Genomic DNA, 17,774 nt, shown 5'->3' on the forward strand with positions numbered 1-17,774 from the left:
TAACACTTCTCTAAATGTGTTTGAATTTCCTTTAGGTAAAAAGTGCAGTTCCAGCTATCAGTACTGTCAGTATTTCGTTGCTTTCCATGATGGTTTTGTTCTGTGAAAGCAATACCTTCTTTTGTTGTCAGTTTTTTAAATACATTGCTCTGGATTTGTACTTCCAGGTCCGAAGAGGTGCCATTGGGGCCCAGTGTGGGCTGGTGTTTGCTTATAACAGTGCTTCAGAGAAGTTCCACGCAGAGGAACACTTCAAAAGATTTGAAAGCTATGACAGATGGAAGCTGCGGGAATTCAAACAATTTTTGAAAAACAGGTATAGGTGAATTTCTTGAATGAATATGTGGAAAATAAATGTTACATTAGATCGTTTTGAAATGCTACGTGAGCTACTGAAAATTGTTTCAAATTAATTAAGAATGATGCATCATTTAATTGTTACTTATTGGATTTTAATGAGGCTCGGTTTGATGTGTTTGAGGAAATATATATATATATTTATACCTGTTATTTTCAACTTCTTGATGACCTCTGAGACCTGTTTAAAAAGGGATGTAGCAAAACAGAACTTCCTGGTTGAAGGGGGAGATCGCTTATAACAGAAATAACATTTAGGAAGATCATATGTTAGTTAGCTTTTATTAAATTACTTTCTTAGAACTGCTGCTTAGGAGTGAGGGGAGGTTAGGGACCATAACGAAAAAGATTTCCTTGATTTACTTACCTTGCATGTGACAGAGTTTGGGTAAGTGAATGTTTCTGTTGTGTCTCTCTCTCTTGCTCTGGTCTTTATAGCCATAACATGTTAAAAATATTTCAGTAGTTTATCAGCAGCTTTGCAGTTTCTTTAAACTTTTTCTTCACAAAGTTTGTTACATCTTTTCCACACAGAAGCAGTTGTTCATGTGATGATTTGGGAGATGATGATCCTATTGGCTGGTTTGAAGTGGAAGAAGAGTGGGATGAAGTTGATGTCAAAATGCAGCAATGCAGAGTTTCCCAAGTAAGAAACCATGAAAATCCATTTCTGACCCAGTCACAGTGAGCAGAGGCTCACTGCTGTGCTTTGTTCTAATACCAGTTGAAATAAACAGAACTTTGATTTGTGCAACGAGGACTCTTCTGGGTAGAGGTGAAAGTCAATGGCCTTCTGATTAAGCTAATGATTTGACATTAATCTTTTGAGGTTTATTCTTTTTTCTCTGCATGTACACATATAGCTGTAGTTAAATGGTGCTTCAAGATCACATTTAATGCTAATTATCTGATAATGTGCAGACTAGTGGTTTTGTCATAAGGAAATATTTCTGAAAAGGATGTCATGATTGTTGCTTTATTCCAATACCTAGACAGCTTTTATTCTTTCAGAGTCATGTTTTTCAACCCTTGTTTTAAGGGACAATTACTAAGCAGTTCCATCAGTTAAGTTAATTTCTTTGAGGAATGTGAAACTCTTCTGTGTCAGGAGTGGCAGACACAGACAGTTTTGATTTGGAGTGCTTAAGTAGGAAAGTGCTTCTCAGACCCTGCATTTATCATGTTTCTGGAGGTCAGCTGTTGTGTAGTTCCCCAATCCTTTTTTGTACTATGGAAACTAGCAGAAGTGGTGGCACAGTTACAAGTCAACTGGGATTTTTTTCTAGAACTGTCACTGACAGCGGATTCTGCTGTGTCTGCATGATCGCTAGTCCCTGAGACTACGAGCGCTCAGAGTTACTAAGAACGTTTGGATGGCAGAGCTTGCTATTCCCTTCAGCTCTGTGTTCTGTACCTCACTGTGGACAGATTGCATAGAAGTACGTTTTGAATATTACCTATTGATCTTCTGCTTGCTTTTAAATGCAGCTAATTATTTTTTTAACCTGCAAAAATGCTTTAACTGTAGAGCCGAGGAACAGAGTGTGCAGAGTGAATGGAACTGGTAATGAATTAACTAACTTTGGAGATGTTTGAAGAGGTCACAGGACCATCCCTCTGACTTTTTTGGAAGTGGAGAGAGTTGAAGCTTAGCCTGAATCTCAGCCTCAGTATTTTAAACTTCTGGGGGAGACTGACAGGGAATAGGGCTTGCTTCCCCTGCCTCACCTGCAGTCTCCTCACATATGTCCACTCATGTCTTTTAAAAGCCAAATTTGTACCAACTTTTATCTGAATCTTGTGCTGTGTTTATATCCTTCTAGTACTTGATGATAAAGTTCTTGTGCACGAGACAAGACACAGCAGAACGGCTCGGAGTTCAAGGCCTGAACGTTCTTGGCTATCTTCGGCCTATGCGAGATGGGCCATACAGGAGCATGAACTGCTTGCAGTGCCGGAAAACTGATGACAATACAGTTTGTGGTACAACTCTTCTCCTGAAGACACTTCATTTCATCCAGCAGCTGGCACAGGACCTGGTATTTTTACTTCTTAGTTATTTTTAAGCATGTATTTACCATGCTAAAAGTAAGGCTATGCTAGCAGTAATTGTGAATGGATAAAATCTTGCTACTAGGTACTAGTAACTGTTAAAATCATGCTGTGGAGAAAAAAGTGGTTTCTGAAAAATAGCATTCTGTGTATGTTTACTGAAGTTGACTGAGCATATACTCACTTTGGGTCCAGAAGAGAGTTAAGTACCATTTTTCAGCATCGGATTACAATGCTGGGTGAATTAGATGCGACAGAAAGGATGCTCCACCATGTATGAGATAATGTAACTGTTTCTGAAGCAAGCATGGGGAAAAGTGCTTAGAGAGATAGCTAGAAAAGTTGCACAGATTGAAACATGTCCTCTTTTTATCCGAGATAATTCTGTAAATACCTAGGGTGAGATGCATACAGTTAAGAAATATAGCTGGTATATGCTGATGTGTGTCAGCATGGTGTACCCTGCTTCAGAGAATACACATCAAAATCATGTTTTGTTCATGCAGTGCATGCATCTGTGCCTTTTCAACTTGGATTCTGAACCATGGGCAGTCTCATTTTGGCCATTACTTCCTTTCAGTCAAGCTAGATGAAGTAGTAGGGGTTGTAAAGTCTTGGTGGAGGACAAGGATGGGAGACTAGACATCTGGAAAGAGCAGAGTCCTTGGAATAGTGACTCTGTGAAGGGGAAGACTTCAGCATGAATTGTGGCATTTAGACGCTGGAATATCCGTGAAAGGACTTTCACTGGAATTCACATTAGCTGCAAATTTATAGGAAGCTAGACTGCTTTAAGCCCAATGCTCAGCGATTTACTTTTTATAAATGTGTTCTGTATAAATTTTCCAATCCTGCATTTTCTTTGCATTTTTAAGGTTCAACAGAAGGAGAGTGGATTAAAATACAAGTCATTTTTAGATTTCACAGGCCTTGATTTGCAGCTGTTCTGGAATTTTTACAATGAACTTCACCAAAAGTAAGTCACTTCTTTACTGTGTGGCGAAACATTAATCTGTATGTGTGTATAAAGTATGCTGGGTTTAGTTGGAGCAGTTTCTTCCTAAATGACGTCATTTACATAAATAGCATTTTCTTGCTGCTGCCGTATGGGATTTTAACTATAATTTTATGTAGAAGCTTGAGATGTAGATTATTTTAGCTGGTAGTTTTTTGGTTGGTTGGTTTGTTTCTGTCTGCTCTTTACTCGGTGTTTTTATCCATCTGAGATAGTAACTTCCATAACATTATCTGTTTGGTGTAAAGGAGCTTCTTTTCTAGTTTTTGCTTCTGTTTGTTTTATGCTTTCTTACAGCCCAAGGGAAGAATGTATCTTTGCTCAAACACTGCTACTGCAGCTTCTCCAGAGCTGCTTCTCTGTACTCACTGGAGACAATAAAACTGCTAAACCTCAAGAAACTTCTCAGAGCAAAACCTCTGGTCACACAGAAGCTGCAGAAAAGCTTTATAGACACTTGTGTGAAGGTAAAATATATTGACTATATTGGCTGTTTTGTCTGTTCTGGCAGTGTGTTACAGTAGTTACAGTTTGGGAAAAGTTATTCATTCCTAGAGGTCAAGTCAGCTACTCTTCCTTTGTTTCTTCTTCAGGTCAGTGTGCTAATTAGTTTCACAATGGAACTTTCCTTGCCCCTCTGAAATGGTTTTATAGACTTTCTGACAACATGTGGTCTGGAAACAGCTGCATTAGAAAACTTCCTTTGAACGCATCACCTGCTTGAACCAGTAGGGAATGTGATCCTTTAACTGTAATGTTACTGAGTTCATTTATTTCTGATATTTCATATAAATAAAAATGATCTTACAAGGAGTCTGTAAGGTTTACAGAAACACAGATTCTGGAGCCAGTGAAGAGAATTACACGTTAGATTTCATTTGAAGTAGGATGGTGTCCTCTTTACTCAAGCGTGACTTTTTTGTTAATTATGGAACAGTCTCCTGGAAAGCTTGCTATGCATAAGCCAGTTTATATAGTCTGACACATCTTGACAATTTTATTAGCTTTGATAAGACTTTGTCAAGTTTTAATGTTCCTAGATTTACTTTACTCAGTAAATATATCCTTAGAAAAATCTTTATTGCTAGAAGTCAGAAAGTTTCCCCTCATTTTCTGTGTGTATGGTAGGATTGCAAGAGCTTGAAGTTGTGTAAAATTGAGTTTTTAGTTCATTTAATTCGGTTATGCCTCTAACATATTAGATGCAGTATTAATGTGAACTTGTAATTTTGTTTCCTTTTTGTATGAGCAGTAGTGGATATGGGGGACAGTAACTTCATGCCAGTGAAAATGCTGAAAGAGGAAGTTAAGAACACGTTACTCAATGGAGCAGCAATCTTTTTCCCCGACAGACAGACCAGGCGACACCAGCTCTTCACCATGATGGTAACATATGAAATGAGAAATTGATTGTTTGGTACCTGCTTTCTTTATGCAGAAATGAGGGCAAATCTGATTTCTTGATGTCAAATCATGTATACTTTGTCCCATTTAAGTAAAAACCACCATTATTGTTTTTTTCTTCGCCTCTTTTTATCCTCCCCCTTCTGTCTCTCTGCAGCTTATCCAAAGAAAGAGAAGCTAACCCTGCCTTTCTTACAAAAAATTGAATAGTAGAGTGCTGAAATTAGAATACTTTCTCACAGAGAAGGGAAACAGAACATATCATAAAAATAAATCTTTTTCCTTTTTTAGAAGAACATCACAGAGCAAGAGCATAAGCAATCTCTGCATCTTGCATTCAGATCCTTGTGTACCCACTTCAGGTGAGGGATCCTGAAACTGAAAATAGTTGTCTGATACCCCACATCTGTTAATAAATTCATATATAATCCTTTTTAGATATGTTGTTCCCCTGCAAAATGTTTCTCTAAAATCATTAACTGACTTTGCTTTAGAAAGGAGAATGCAACTGCTTAGTGTGTTTATTAACTGAATAACTATATAAAATGTCCAAGGTTCGTGCTGAAATCACAGAAGCTCTTAGGCTTCTCCTAGGCTGTCTGCCAATTTTTTAAGTGATTGATTGTCCATGGTGACTGTTGGTATTGATTTAATCCATCTGGAGTCATCAGAACCCAAACTTTTGATTTTCATATTAATTATGCAGTGGAACCACTACAGATTGGCACAAGGGTAGCTAAATTTGTGTTTTGGAACTGTGCTGCTTGTTGTTGGTTATGAAGAAGATCTTTGTTTTGTAGTGATCAAGATCCAGGTGGACTGCTGTTATTACCAGAGAAGGGAGTTTCTGCAAATTTTGACATAAGTGAAGTACTATCAGTCATGAATACCCTTCTGCTCGTGGCAGCAAGAGAGGTATCTGTCCTTGCGCTGTTCATCCTGCTTCTTTGCTGTGGTTTCTGTATGCCTTCAAACACAAGCTGCATGCCTGAGATGCATGCTAAAGAGCCAGCTTTCCTGTCCTTCTGAATAAAACTACCTATGGCTATTCAAGTCTGTAGGATTAGGTTTCCCAACGAGTTGAAGTATTTTCCTTTAAGCATTAAAATTTCATAATAGTAGAGTAAGTAATGTGTAAGATGATGTATTTTTCCATTGTGTTGAAAAGACTTTATGACACCCTACCAACACTAGGAATCAGAAGTAATCATCCCATATTGAGAAGTTAGAATTGGTCATGCCACTAAGGAGGTGTAAATGGAGTAGGGTTATTTATATAAGCAGAAAAAATGTGCTGAGAACATAGATCGACTCATATGTAGCTATTCTTACTTCAGATTATGATTTGTCAAAACAAGTACATTAGTTGCTTCCTGACATTACAGGCTGCTTGTCAGTTGCATTTAATCTTTTCTGTGGGGTGAGTGGGATGATAATGTCCATCACAGTTTACTTAGTACAGGTTGTGTGTCATTCTGCAGCAGCAGAGGATATCCTTTTGTTACGTTCTTTGTTTTTCAGTGTGAAATGATGATGCTGGATGTCGCACAGCAAGAGAGTGGCACAGTCTTGTCTTCCTTATTCTGGTCTGTTCAAGGTAGCCTCCTTTCATGGTGCTACCTGCAACTTAAGGGTAGCGATAATTCAACGAAGGATCTTGCTGTAGAAATACTTAAAAACTGTAAGTGCTGAGATTGAATACAGAATTGTAATGGTGTAATACAGGACTTTAAAATGTGACTTTACCGATTTCAGTATAATAAGTGTGCAGCAGTGGTTGCCTGAGGCATACTCAGGACTGTTGTTGCATTTCTAATGTCTCTAGGAAGGGGTTTGTAGGCATATTGAGCATTCAGAATTTTAACTGTACCAATAATTTTATGTTGGGACAATCTTCAGAAAGCATTTCAGTAAGTTTTGGGTGTCAAATACTGGAAAAATGTTACAGACTTTCATTTTAAAATTTTGGATTATTTAAATTTCCCTTATTTGGATAAGCTCCTGTGTGGTGGTACATGTTTTCCTAGATGCTTGTAATAGCAAGAAGAAAGGAATTTAAGAAGCTGGATGCTTCTAAGGGGTGTTTTGCTACAGCATTTTTTTAATGCAGCAGCTCAGTACTGAGTAGTTAATTGGACCAAGTATTTAATGGAGATGTAATTTTATGTAAAATTACTTCATATTTGTGTTATTTGCTTGTAAATAAGTTTGTTGTGTTCCTGTCCTACATTTTAAAATTGAATAGGGCTACAGCTAAAAAATCACTAGCCTCATTTGTTACTTAAGCTGCACATAAGTTTACACAGAGAGGAGGCTAATTGATACACTGAGATTGTTGAAACGATCTTGGAGGTTTGGATTAAATTACTCATCGCTTCTTTTTCTTTTCTTTCTTCGTTTTTTTTCTTTTTTTTTCCTTGATACAGCATTGATAAGCATGACTTGTTTCCACAATAGAAATATCACAGAAAACTTCTCTAAACTGTTTTTACTCTTGAATGTCACTGTCTTGGAACAGCAGATGCCTTTCCTGCCGTCTGTCTTATGCACATCACCATGCACTTAAGTGTTTGATAAAGCAGGTTGTGGTAGCAAATCCATATGGTGGCTACTAAGGGTTTTTTTTCTCTTTAGATGTGGGCCAGTTCCTGTCAAATATCAGAACGATTTTGCAGTCACTTTTATCTCAATACAGTGGCAGAACAATAGTAGAAAAAATAAGTAACTCTGTCTTTGCTATGGCAACTCGTCAGCTGGTAAGTGAACGTGGGATTTTTCTACTATTCCTGGGTAATGTGACTGTGGTTCCACAACTTTTCATGAGACCTGTGTTTTCTCCTAGGTCATTTTCCTGTTGGATTTTTGCACTTTAGACATTCCATACTGTACTCTGCTACAGGGATTCAGCACTTTGATAGAACCACTGAAGAGCCTTTGCAGTGAGCCTCATAAGGTAACTAAAGATACAAGCACTATTAAGTACAGTGAAGCAAAAGCAAAATTGCAAGAAAGTAGTAGAAAACTCAGGTGGTTCTATTGGTGAGCATTTGAAAGGAGCTGGAAAGCTGCTAAAGCATGGGATGTGTAATGAAATATTGAGTGAAGAACTAGAAACGTATTTGTACTGATGTAGATGACGAGCAAAGTCACCAGAAAGGCAACTGGAATAAGAAGCCTAGAGGGTAGATAGGAAGGAGGGATTCTGAGGATGAAGAGGAAAATAAAAATAGTACATGCTTAACATTTTTAGCTTCGTTGCTTGTGGTGATGCAAATGAAGTCTGGATGTCTGTAATGTAGGTGTTGAAATCTACATTAGTCATCCAGCCTTTCCTTTTGATACCATTGGAGCCTTTTAGGCACTTCTGGGGTGAGACTGTCTCCTCCTCTAGTGGACTAGATGAAGTTTGCTTTAGAAGTGCTTTCTTACCGTGTTTATCAAGGGTGTCTTTGTACCTAGTTCAGGTGTAAATCAATGCTGATAGCCTTTTAAATGCCACATTATGTGTACATCTGGCAACTTGAAAGTAGAGGCACAAAGATGTGGTGTGGGTTGGGTTGTTTTTTAAATGCTTTATATTTGTACCTCAACATTACATTTTTGTTCTACAGATGGAAATGGAAAGCTGGCAGCAAGAACAGCCTGTAGTATTGCGAACATGGACAATGGAATCACCTCATAACTATGAAAATAATTGCCATGAGGTCTCAGTCTTCCTATGTCATGGAGCATCTTACTTTGAGGTGGAATTTGATGAAAAATGTGAAACTGAAAGGAGGTATTTTAATCTTGTGCTGTGTTAGATTCCAATATTTATTTGCAGAGGCACAATTCATGTTTCAGTGTGCAAGGAATAGTTCTTGCTCTCCCAAGCATACTGTTTCAATTTCCTCATTGTCCTGTGTAATATACAATGAGTTATTTTGGATGGCTTCTCCCTTAAAGCCACTTCTGGCAAATGTACAGTCATGCTCTTCGTCTGAATTTGGCTTCATTTGGCCTTGATCTGTTTTGTAATAATGCTGTGACCACCACAGTTTGTGGTTGAGGTATATATTTTGCCCTTTTTAGACAAAACTATTGGCTTGGTTTCTCTAGGTAGCATATCAAGCTACTGTTTCATTAAGGCATATGTCAGATGTTAAAATTAGTGCCCGTTACCAATTCTGAAGGATTGGGAAAGTTCTGCAGGAAAGCAGATCTGTGTTTGCTGGGCCTATTGCATTGAACCATGAAGTAAATTCCTTAGCGGTCACGTGAAGCAACGTAGGTGTGGCTCAGAGAGAAGTGACAGGGTGCTCTGAGATGCAGCACTTAGGAAAATCCAAAAGCAAATAATTTCCCCAAAAACCTAAAAAGTAAATTTGGAAGTAATGAATTGCAATTTTCACAGGTATGATTACCTGGAGTTTACGGATTCCAGAGGTGCAAAAACTCGTTACGATACAAAGGTTGGCACTGAGAAGTGGCCTAAGGTGAGCACCTTTAAAATTCTGAACCACATGGTACATCCAATCTTAAGAAATTCTTATGATTGTTGTGGAAAAGCTATTGTCTAAAAGCATGTGTGCTTCCATGCGTGTGTGGCAGGAGGTGGGGACAGAAGTCTGCAGTGATACAAGTAAAAGGAGTGAATGAGTAAAGAATCCCTCTTTGTTGCTGTTATCGAAGGAACAGTCAGGCAAAATGAAAAGTAATAATCATGTTTAACTGCCAGTAACTACATGGGTAGAACTTACTGGGTGACACTCTGCCCTCACGATTTGTTACATTGCAAGACAAGTATAATGGTTCCTGCAGCTACTCTCTTTCTTCAATAGCACTCACATGGGTTGCTTCTCCTTTGTTTTATGGCTCTGACTTCTAAAGCGCAATCAACTATGTAGTTTCTTATTAAGCTGTTGAATGGAGATTTTATCTGCATAGTATTGTGGGTATAGAATTAGTTCTCATTCAGATGGTGGGGGAAAATAGATCTGTTATGGACAGAACATAATACTGAAAAGCCACAGTTGCTGAAGGAAATTCATTACCCTGAAACGTCTTCCTGTCATGTACATTTGGCAAAATGACTGTTTTGTTGCTCTGTAGAAAGTGACCTTTAAGGCTGGCCCACGGCTGCAGTTTCTCTTTCACTCTGACAGCAGTAATAATGAGTGGGGCTACAAGTTTTCCGTCACTGCTTATGGCCTACCAGATGTTGCCGTTTCTTGGGGCTTGGATTTACAGCTTCTTGTATCCCGGTTGATGGGGCGCTTGGCTTCCCGAAGTATGGCGCTGAAATCTCTACGAGGTGAGTGCATTTAATGGCTACAGAAGTTGTGATGCCCTATAAAGCAGAGATACAAGGACCTTATGTTTCGAAACCCCTTTGAAAATGAAGTTCCTTCTGTATTTCTCTGAAGATGGAAGACTTAACAAAGTTTGGTCACTGAGCTGGACCCATCTTTGTGACAAGCTTGGCTGCTGTTCTGTGGGACTGCTCTGAGGATGTCACAGAGATCACTGCTTTCTCTAATATTTGGAAGCCAATGTTAGGAAGATATGGACACTTGGACATAATCATACTAAGCTGAATTACATTGATGAAATAATACCAGAGTTTGCCCAATTTTCTGTTCTTCCTGTTCTTTTTTTCCTTTTAAAATAATTCCCCAGTCCCCATATTGGTGGAGCCTGCAGACGAAAAAAACTACTGAGCTTAGAACACAAATTATTTTAAAAGTTTCATATGTGCATTTGGTATTTATTTAAATTTGAGTTCACAAGTTAAGTTTGGATAATTCCAGAAGTTAGGAATTGGAATTTGGATTTGAGCCACTGAAGATAAGTAAAATAAAAAAATGAGAACGATGCCATAAGAGAAAAAAAATCCAACAAAAAGAGAGTTGCTTATTCTTTAATTTCAAAACCAGAACACTTCTATCACAAAATCACACAGAATCACAGAATATTAGGAAGGGACCTTGAAAGCTCATCCAGTCCAACCCCTGCCAGAGCAGGATCACCAGACCAGGTCACACAGGAACACGGCCAGGCGGGTTTTGAATGTCTGCAGAGAAGGAGACTCCACAACCTCTCTGGGCAGCCTGTCCAGTGCTCTGGCACCCTCACAGTGAGAAAGCTTTTCCGCATGTTCAGATTGAACCTCCTATGCTCCAGCTTGCACCCATTGCCCCTTGTCCTAATTCTGAATTCATTCACCACTTTGGATAAATTAAACAATCAGGTGATCAGTACTTACTTTGGAAAATTAAGCAGAGAATTTGGAGAACTAATTGAAGTGTTGTTTTCATAGAACATTTTCTTCCTTTCTTAATATGAGCATGCTTACATATAGCAAATCACAGAATATTAGGAGTTGGAAGGGACCTTGAAACCCATTGCCCCTTGTCCTGTCATTGGAGATCACAGAGCAGAGCCTGGCTCCTTCCTCCTGACACTCGCCCTTTACAAATTTATCAACATGAATGAGGTCACCCCTCAGTCTCCTCTGCTCCAAGCTCCAAGCTGGAGACCCAGCTCCCTCAGCCGCTCCTCAGAAGGGAGATGCTCCACTCCCTCCATCATCTTTGTGGCCCTGCAGGTATTGATTCTATTGTTAAAGAAAGAGTACATCAGTTTTCTGCGGCACATCAGAGAAACAGAAGTTAGACAAAGTTGTTCAATTAATTGTTCAGTCTATTTGCATTACCTTTTTTTTCCCCTACTGGATGTTTAACACTTACTATTTTTATTAATCTATAAAAATTAACAAAAATACTTAGTAACTGAAGTGTCTGTTTGGAATTTCTTGCAGAATTAGGTAGTGAAGCAGACTTGCCTCCTTTGAAAGTAACGTCAGTTCTTAATTCTCCTCTGTGGAAACCTGTCTTCAGGCATCAGATGTGTCCTGAGGCACTCCTGGGAGCCAGCCAAAGCACTAGACTGCACCAAGATAAAAAAGAGGTACTTGCACCACTGCTTCTGCTTCATTGCCATGATATCCCTGTATATCACAGCTTTGTTTAGACTTAAGTGTTGATACATTCTTAAGCATATGCTGTTGTGCTGAAGTTGTCATCACTTGTGCTGTTTAATTCAAATATCAAGGAGGAAAGAAAGCATTGTTCTGCACCCGTTATTAGTTTCTGTTTTCATAGTCATAGAATGATTGAGAGGGACCTTAAAAATCATCTAATTCCCTCACTCCTCCCCAGGCAAGGACATCTTTCATTAGCCCAGGTTGCTCAACTCCAGTAGTTACACTGCAGGTTGACTTAATTGTAGAAATAAGCTGCAATGGTTTTTCAGATAATATTAAAGTAAATGTTTTCTATCAATCTTTCCAGGGTAGGAGCTCTCACCAAGATGACTGCCGTAACTTTCTCATCGACTTTGCGAAATCAGATCCTGCCCAGGATTTCAGTGGGCAAAAATCTGAACTTTTCAAAGGACTTACTCAGGCATGTAAAAAACAGACCCCAAAGACAGATACAGTTGCTGGTTCTACTGTTGATCAAGCTGTGAACTCAACATTTGCTGCTTTGGTGTATCTCACTCCAGAGTTATATGAGAAGCTTCAAAAATATGGTAACTCTAATATTAGACTATCTTAATAACAGAGACTTAAAACTTGTAAGAGGCTGTCTTAATACTTCAGTTTATAAACTTTGAAAAATCAGTTTAGTGTGACAATTTTAAAAATGAAGTTCTGGGTAAACAAGTCATCAGACTAGGTAAGCCTTATTTCTAGAGTGTTTATTTTTTATTAATATATACTTTTATCTTCAAAGCTCTGTCCAAATATTAATACCCACCATAAACTACCGACTAAGCCTTATTATAGGAATATACTCAGAGAGAGTAGTGGTGTCCTCTGGGCTTTTAGTTCAGAAGAAGGTGGCTCCCAGTGGTGAGAGGTTCCTATATTATTTTCCACTCTCATTTGTATCTTTTCTAAAAAGCTGGCACCAACTTATATATGTTTTTAAATGCTGGGAGTGGAGGAGGTGTGAGTTACCTCGCACAGTGTTAAGCTGTGGAAGCTAAACTTTGCATCCTCAAAATATATAATTTTAATTTTTTTTAAGGTAACGTTTTGATTTATACTTGTATAATGTTTGTTGTATTACAATTTGTGTGTTTTCAGTAGGTAAAATGAACAAATCTTGCACTTACACCATCCTTCCATTAAGCTTATTGATATGTGTGAAGTATGGAATGATAAGGTGTTACGTGGTTTTGAAGGGTTTCATTTTAGGCTTTCACTTTCTGTCACAGTTTTGAAGCTAAACATCTTACATTTTGAGCAATAAAGTTATGGGTAAAAATGATTGACTGACATGATGACTAAAGTGGCTGTTGCCTTTAGTCATCTTGTCTAATTTTCTGAGTAAGACTGAAAACTGTGGTAGCTCAGGAGAATAGCACTGAGTGGGTAAGATATCCATCCTACTGTTACGTTAATAGCTTCACCTGTTGGTCTTGCTGGGGCAGACTAATTTCAGCACCCGTGTTCATCTATGCCATGGGAAGTACGTACAAGTGGTGCTGAAAAGAAGGAGGAGAAAAAAATGTGGAATGAGAGAGGGAAGACCTTGAACAGGAATGTCCTTTTCTCCATAGCTGTTGTCAGGCCAGTTCTGATGGAAACTGTTTTGTCAGATCTTTAATTTTTGTAAATTAATCTTGAAAATCAATTCCACAAATGGGTAGCATAAAACAAAAGGGGAAAAAATTGATAACTAAATACATCTATAGAGCTTTAAGTTAATATTAAGCATTTCTTGATTATTCTGATACCAGTTTGCACTAGTCGTATTTGCATGTATAGGGAGAGGTTTTTATTTTCCATGACTGCAAGCATCAATTCTGGGAAGAGACAAGAAAGATATTCATAATTTAACATTGCAAATAACTCTGTCAAGGCAAAGTTTATGTATTTAAGAAGTATGAAAGTTGGCAGATTCTATTCCCTGTTTTTCTTACAGTCATAATTCCTAGTGTTGACTGAGAGATGAAGGGAAGGCTCTAGCGTGATTTTAGTTAAGTAGTCAAGTTTTATAAAAATGGAGCTGTAAATAAACAGAACTCTTCTTTTTTTTTCTCTTTTTTTCTCTTACTTTTTTTCCTTTTTTAATTTTCTTTTTCCTTTTTTTCTTTTTTTTTCCTTTTCTTTTCCTTCTCTTATTTGCAGTCAACAGTGGAGGCAAGGTACCTTTGAGTGATGAGTTTGCACAAGTATATTCCCTGGCTGATTCAATTAGAATATGGATGGTAAGATCACTTAGGAGGATAACAATTGATGTAATTTACCTTAATATTTTACAATGCAGTGTTAAGGAGTAGGGTGGAACTGTGTTTTCCTTCAGTGATTCTAGGTCGACTATTTTCACTTAGGAGGAACATATATTCACTTCTAAACTTTGCACTTAAACACATAAATGCATTCTTACACTCCCTTCCTTCCCCCAGCCCCAGATGTGCAATTCATGAGTATTTAGGACTGAATTTGACTCAAAATCAGTTGTATTTGTATTATTGTTCAGCAGGAATATGTGGTGTTAAGTACACCTTTTGAGGTATAGCATAGAAAGAAATCTGTCTTAAATGTCATTCTCAGGCTAAAGCAGTGGTAACAGAAAATGAAATAATTGTGGCTGCAGTTGAGAATGTGTTTTTTGCACATAATTTTCCTTGAAACGTAAGCCTTACGTCAAGAGCTGGTGTCATCAGCTCACAACCTGGTGAGAGGTGTCTGCATTATCACCTGCCACTGCAGAGTCAAAATGCACTTGGATTTCACTGGGCGGCAGGAGACTGTAACTGTTAGCAACTGCGTGGCCTTTGAGAACAGCTAATTCAGTCTACTGAGTTCAGTCTGCTTTTCTGCTGCTCTCGTGAGCCCTTCAGATGGAGGTTGGCCAAATTAGCTGTGCTAGTATCTTGTGCTTAGTCTACTGGGTGTTTTGTTCTGCAGTAGGGAATAGTAAATTCTGTCATCTGTTCCTGAGATAAAATTCCTTTAATGCTATACAGCTGCAGCTTTAATGCTGCCTTGCTGTGTAGATATACAGAGGGATTCATATTTTAACTATTTTAACATTCTGTCTACAGTTGGAAATGAAGCAGAAATCCCTGATGAGTAGGGCAAGTGATACTGAGGAGACGCAGAACACAGAAGCAAGCGAGGTGAACCCAGAAACTCTTGGTAAGTGTTGCCTTTCCAAATGTACAATCATTGCAGGAAGTTTAGTAAAGCATTGCCTTGTAAAGTTTCAATTTTATTTTTACTGGAAAAGGTTAAGTTAGGAACTGGGGTTACTTTTTAGTACCTTAAGAGAGAAACTAGTGTATATTATGTGAACTGTCTAGGATTGTGTTCTGCTGTTCTTTGCAGAAAACAGTACATGAGAAATTTCTACAGGGAACAACCTCTTACTTGGGTCACTTGATTCTGAACTTACATTCATCTATTTCTATAGATAGTTGTTATCACAATTAACTGATGTTAGATTGGCAGCTGACTGTTACAAGTAGAAAATGAGCTCTCATTGACTACTGTGTGCTTCATGTTATTATTCAAATCATGTGTGTGTGATTATTCCAATTTATTCAAATTTAGCATTTGGAAATCTAGAATTAAGTAACTGGTAGTGTTGTGATGAATATAATAAGAAAAACAGTATTTTCTAGTTGTCTTGGCTCAGAAGAAACAAGATAAATCACTTTCTTCATAAGCAGAAGATAACAAGTTTGGTGCTCTATTGTTTAGATTTTAACTCTTCCAATTTTTATGCTACAGCAAAACTTTGTATCCAAAAGAGCCTTTTGTTACTGAATTTTTTACCCGTGAGAGCGAAGAGGAAAGATTCTACTTCAGACAGTTTGGAAGCCCAAGATGTTGCTGATATCCAACAGTACAGTGATAAATGCCGAAGAAAAGGTTCTGTTGTGGTCACAGACTTCCAGGCAGCACACTCACTGTCTTCCAATGGAGTAACTCAGCCTGTTTCAAAAGAGGAGGGGCAAATGGCACAATCTGAAATGAAGACTAAACCAGTTCCTGACCCCCTCCAAACAGAAGCATCTGCGTTTCATAGTAAGCCTGCTGAGAATGCAGTTCCACAGCAAGATGATGTATCATCACCTCCTTCTACTCCTACACGAAAATCTCAGTTCAGCCGTGGAAGGCTGAGGCTCCTGTCCTTCAGATCAATGGAAGAGCCAAAAACTGTGCCTACTGTGAAGGAGAAATATCCTATATTGAAAAACATATTAGACTTTATTAAGGATCAGTTCATTTCAGATGAAAGGTAAGCAAATTGAAAATGTTGCTAACTCTAAAATACAGAAACTTGTTTTCACACCTCTTCAGATGGAATAAAACATCCTTTAGCTGCAAGATAGCATTGAAAATATTTTTTGTACGTAAATAGTTGTCAGATTTATGTATCAGACTTCAGTTATTCACCACCACGTAGGGGCTCGTAGAGAGTATTATTTCCTTTTATTCACTTCTATCACATAAAGCTTCAGAACATGAAAACCATTACTTGGCTGTTTCTTGTCTTGTTTCCTGAGATCTGATTGCTGTGGCGTTTTGCTTCTTATCTGCAGACGGCAAAGACATAATGTAGCAGTACTAGAAATCCTTGATACCAAATAGAGAGTAGTTGCATCTCTTGTTAAATTACTTGATATTCTGAAAATGTAAATCAGAAGAGAGATTTCCAGTTCCTAGTTTCTGACTGAAACTTGGAGTGGTGGAGGAAGTGCTGAATTCTGGTAGAAGCTTTGTCACTCACTGCAACTGCAATAACCACTGCTGAAATACAATTGAAAATTTAGATACCAAACTCTTGTTTAACTGGTCAAGTACTTCGAGTTGTGATTTATTTGGATTATTTTAAGCACAATGTTTTGAAGTCCTCCTAGGTGTTTTTTGCTCTTTTTAGTGTTTTAAAGGTTCTTGCTTTGAGAAAATCCCAAGGGCAGAGTATTATGGACGTGCTCAAGACAATCCGCCAGTGCCTGGACTCGCTTGGGCAGCCACACTGTTTTCATCCACCGTGTGTACTTTTTCTCTTAGAACTTCTAGCCTGTCAGAAAGATTTTACAAAGTAAGTAATAATTGCTGTTATTAGACAAGTTTCAGCCATGTGTCTTAGTCCTTGTGTTCTCCCAGTCATGTAAATTGAAACCAATATGAAGTTACTGCTTTGTAATCCATATGGATAAAAAAAAAAGTGACCTGAGGATTAGTTTTTATGCTACTATGCATATCTTGCATGCTTAATTTAAAAGAAAATAAATATAATTTTCAAGTCGGGCTTCGTGGTGCAGCTATTCATGCCAGTAGGTATCATGTGGTTGAATCACATCTTTACAGTTCCAACTAGATCACAACAAACTCAAAATTGTTGTAGAGTCTTCAGTTACTGCTTTTTTTTCCCTCTGTGCCTGTTTTGTCTCTTAACTCCTGATTTCTGGTATGAGATTATTTTCTTTTTCTTTCAAAGTGGCAGACTGTGTTTTAAACAAAACTGATATCCTTCCCGCTTGTGGGGAGCGTTTAGAAAATCGCCCATTTCTAAAATTTGCAGAAAGTGTGCTACCTAAAATGAAGCAGTGAATACTAGCCTACTAAACTGAGTCCTCAATTTCTAGCTACTTTGGAAACTTGGAAGGCTGTGGAGCTGAGCTGCAGAAGGAGATTCGAGAGTCCTACTATGAACTTGTTTTGTTCCTGGTAAATTCTGTGAAGGGATTTAGTACTATTAATGACAGGTACAGTACCTTGCTTGCAGTACTTGTGTGAGATTTATTTTTTTTCTGTTCTTCCTCAACATGTAATTTGTTGTTTATTGTTTAATATCTTAAGTTTGACTATACTTCACATTATTTGTAGAACTAAATAAGGGACCTTGTTCTTGTGATCAAAAATGCCAAGTTACCTTTTTAT

The 17,774-nt window shown here is 38.0% G+C and overlaps 1 protein-coding gene across 1 annotated transcript in view; it reads left to right on the forward strand.

Annotated features, from left to right (window-relative positions):
• Positions 1 to 17,774, forward strand: part of ZZEF1 (zinc finger, ZZ-type with EF-hand domain 1) — a gene marked incomplete at its 5' end in the record, with an annotated part of 51,965 nt that overhangs the window by 10,215 nt on the left and 23,976 nt on the right. The window contains 21 exons of the mRNA XM_010184145.1: positions 168 to 316; positions 892 to 1,003; positions 2,181 to 2,396; positions 3,285 to 3,385; positions 3,722 to 3,891; positions 4,677 to 4,810; positions 5,120 to 5,190; positions 5,629 to 5,743; positions 6,350 to 6,509; positions 7,463 to 7,584; positions 7,671 to 7,781; positions 8,440 to 8,606; positions 9,222 to 9,303; positions 9,920 to 10,121; positions 11,628 to 11,776; positions 12,160 to 12,400; positions 14,007 to 14,086; positions 14,927 to 15,020; positions 15,615 to 16,125; positions 16,768 to 16,932; positions 17,480 to 17,599. Of these exons, the coding sequence (XP_010182447.1) occupies positions 168 to 316; positions 892 to 1,003; positions 2,181 to 2,396; positions 3,285 to 3,385; positions 3,722 to 3,891; positions 4,677 to 4,810; positions 5,120 to 5,190; positions 5,629 to 5,743; positions 6,350 to 6,509; positions 7,463 to 7,584; positions 7,671 to 7,781; positions 8,440 to 8,606; positions 9,222 to 9,303; positions 9,920 to 10,121; positions 11,628 to 11,776; positions 12,160 to 12,400; positions 14,007 to 14,086; positions 14,927 to 15,020; positions 15,615 to 16,125; positions 16,768 to 16,932; positions 17,480 to 17,599 (3,272 nt within the window). The remainder of the gene's footprint in view (positions 1 to 167; positions 317 to 891; positions 1,004 to 2,180; positions 2,397 to 3,284; positions 3,386 to 3,721; positions 3,892 to 4,676; positions 4,811 to 5,119; positions 5,191 to 5,628; positions 5,744 to 6,349; positions 6,510 to 7,462; positions 7,585 to 7,670; positions 7,782 to 8,439; positions 8,607 to 9,221; positions 9,304 to 9,919; positions 10,122 to 11,627; positions 11,777 to 12,159; positions 12,401 to 14,006; positions 14,087 to 14,926; positions 15,021 to 15,614; positions 16,126 to 16,767; positions 16,933 to 17,479; positions 17,600 to 17,774) is intronic.

This window comes from Mesitornis unicolor, unplaced genomic scaffold, assembly GCF_000695765.1.
Source record: "Mesitornis unicolor isolate BGI_N332 unplaced genomic scaffold, ASM69576v1 scaffold7395, whole genome shotgun sequence".
NCBI classification, from domain to species: domain Eukaryota; kingdom Metazoa; phylum Chordata; class Aves; order Mesitornithiformes; family Mesitornithidae; genus Mesitornis; species Mesitornis unicolor.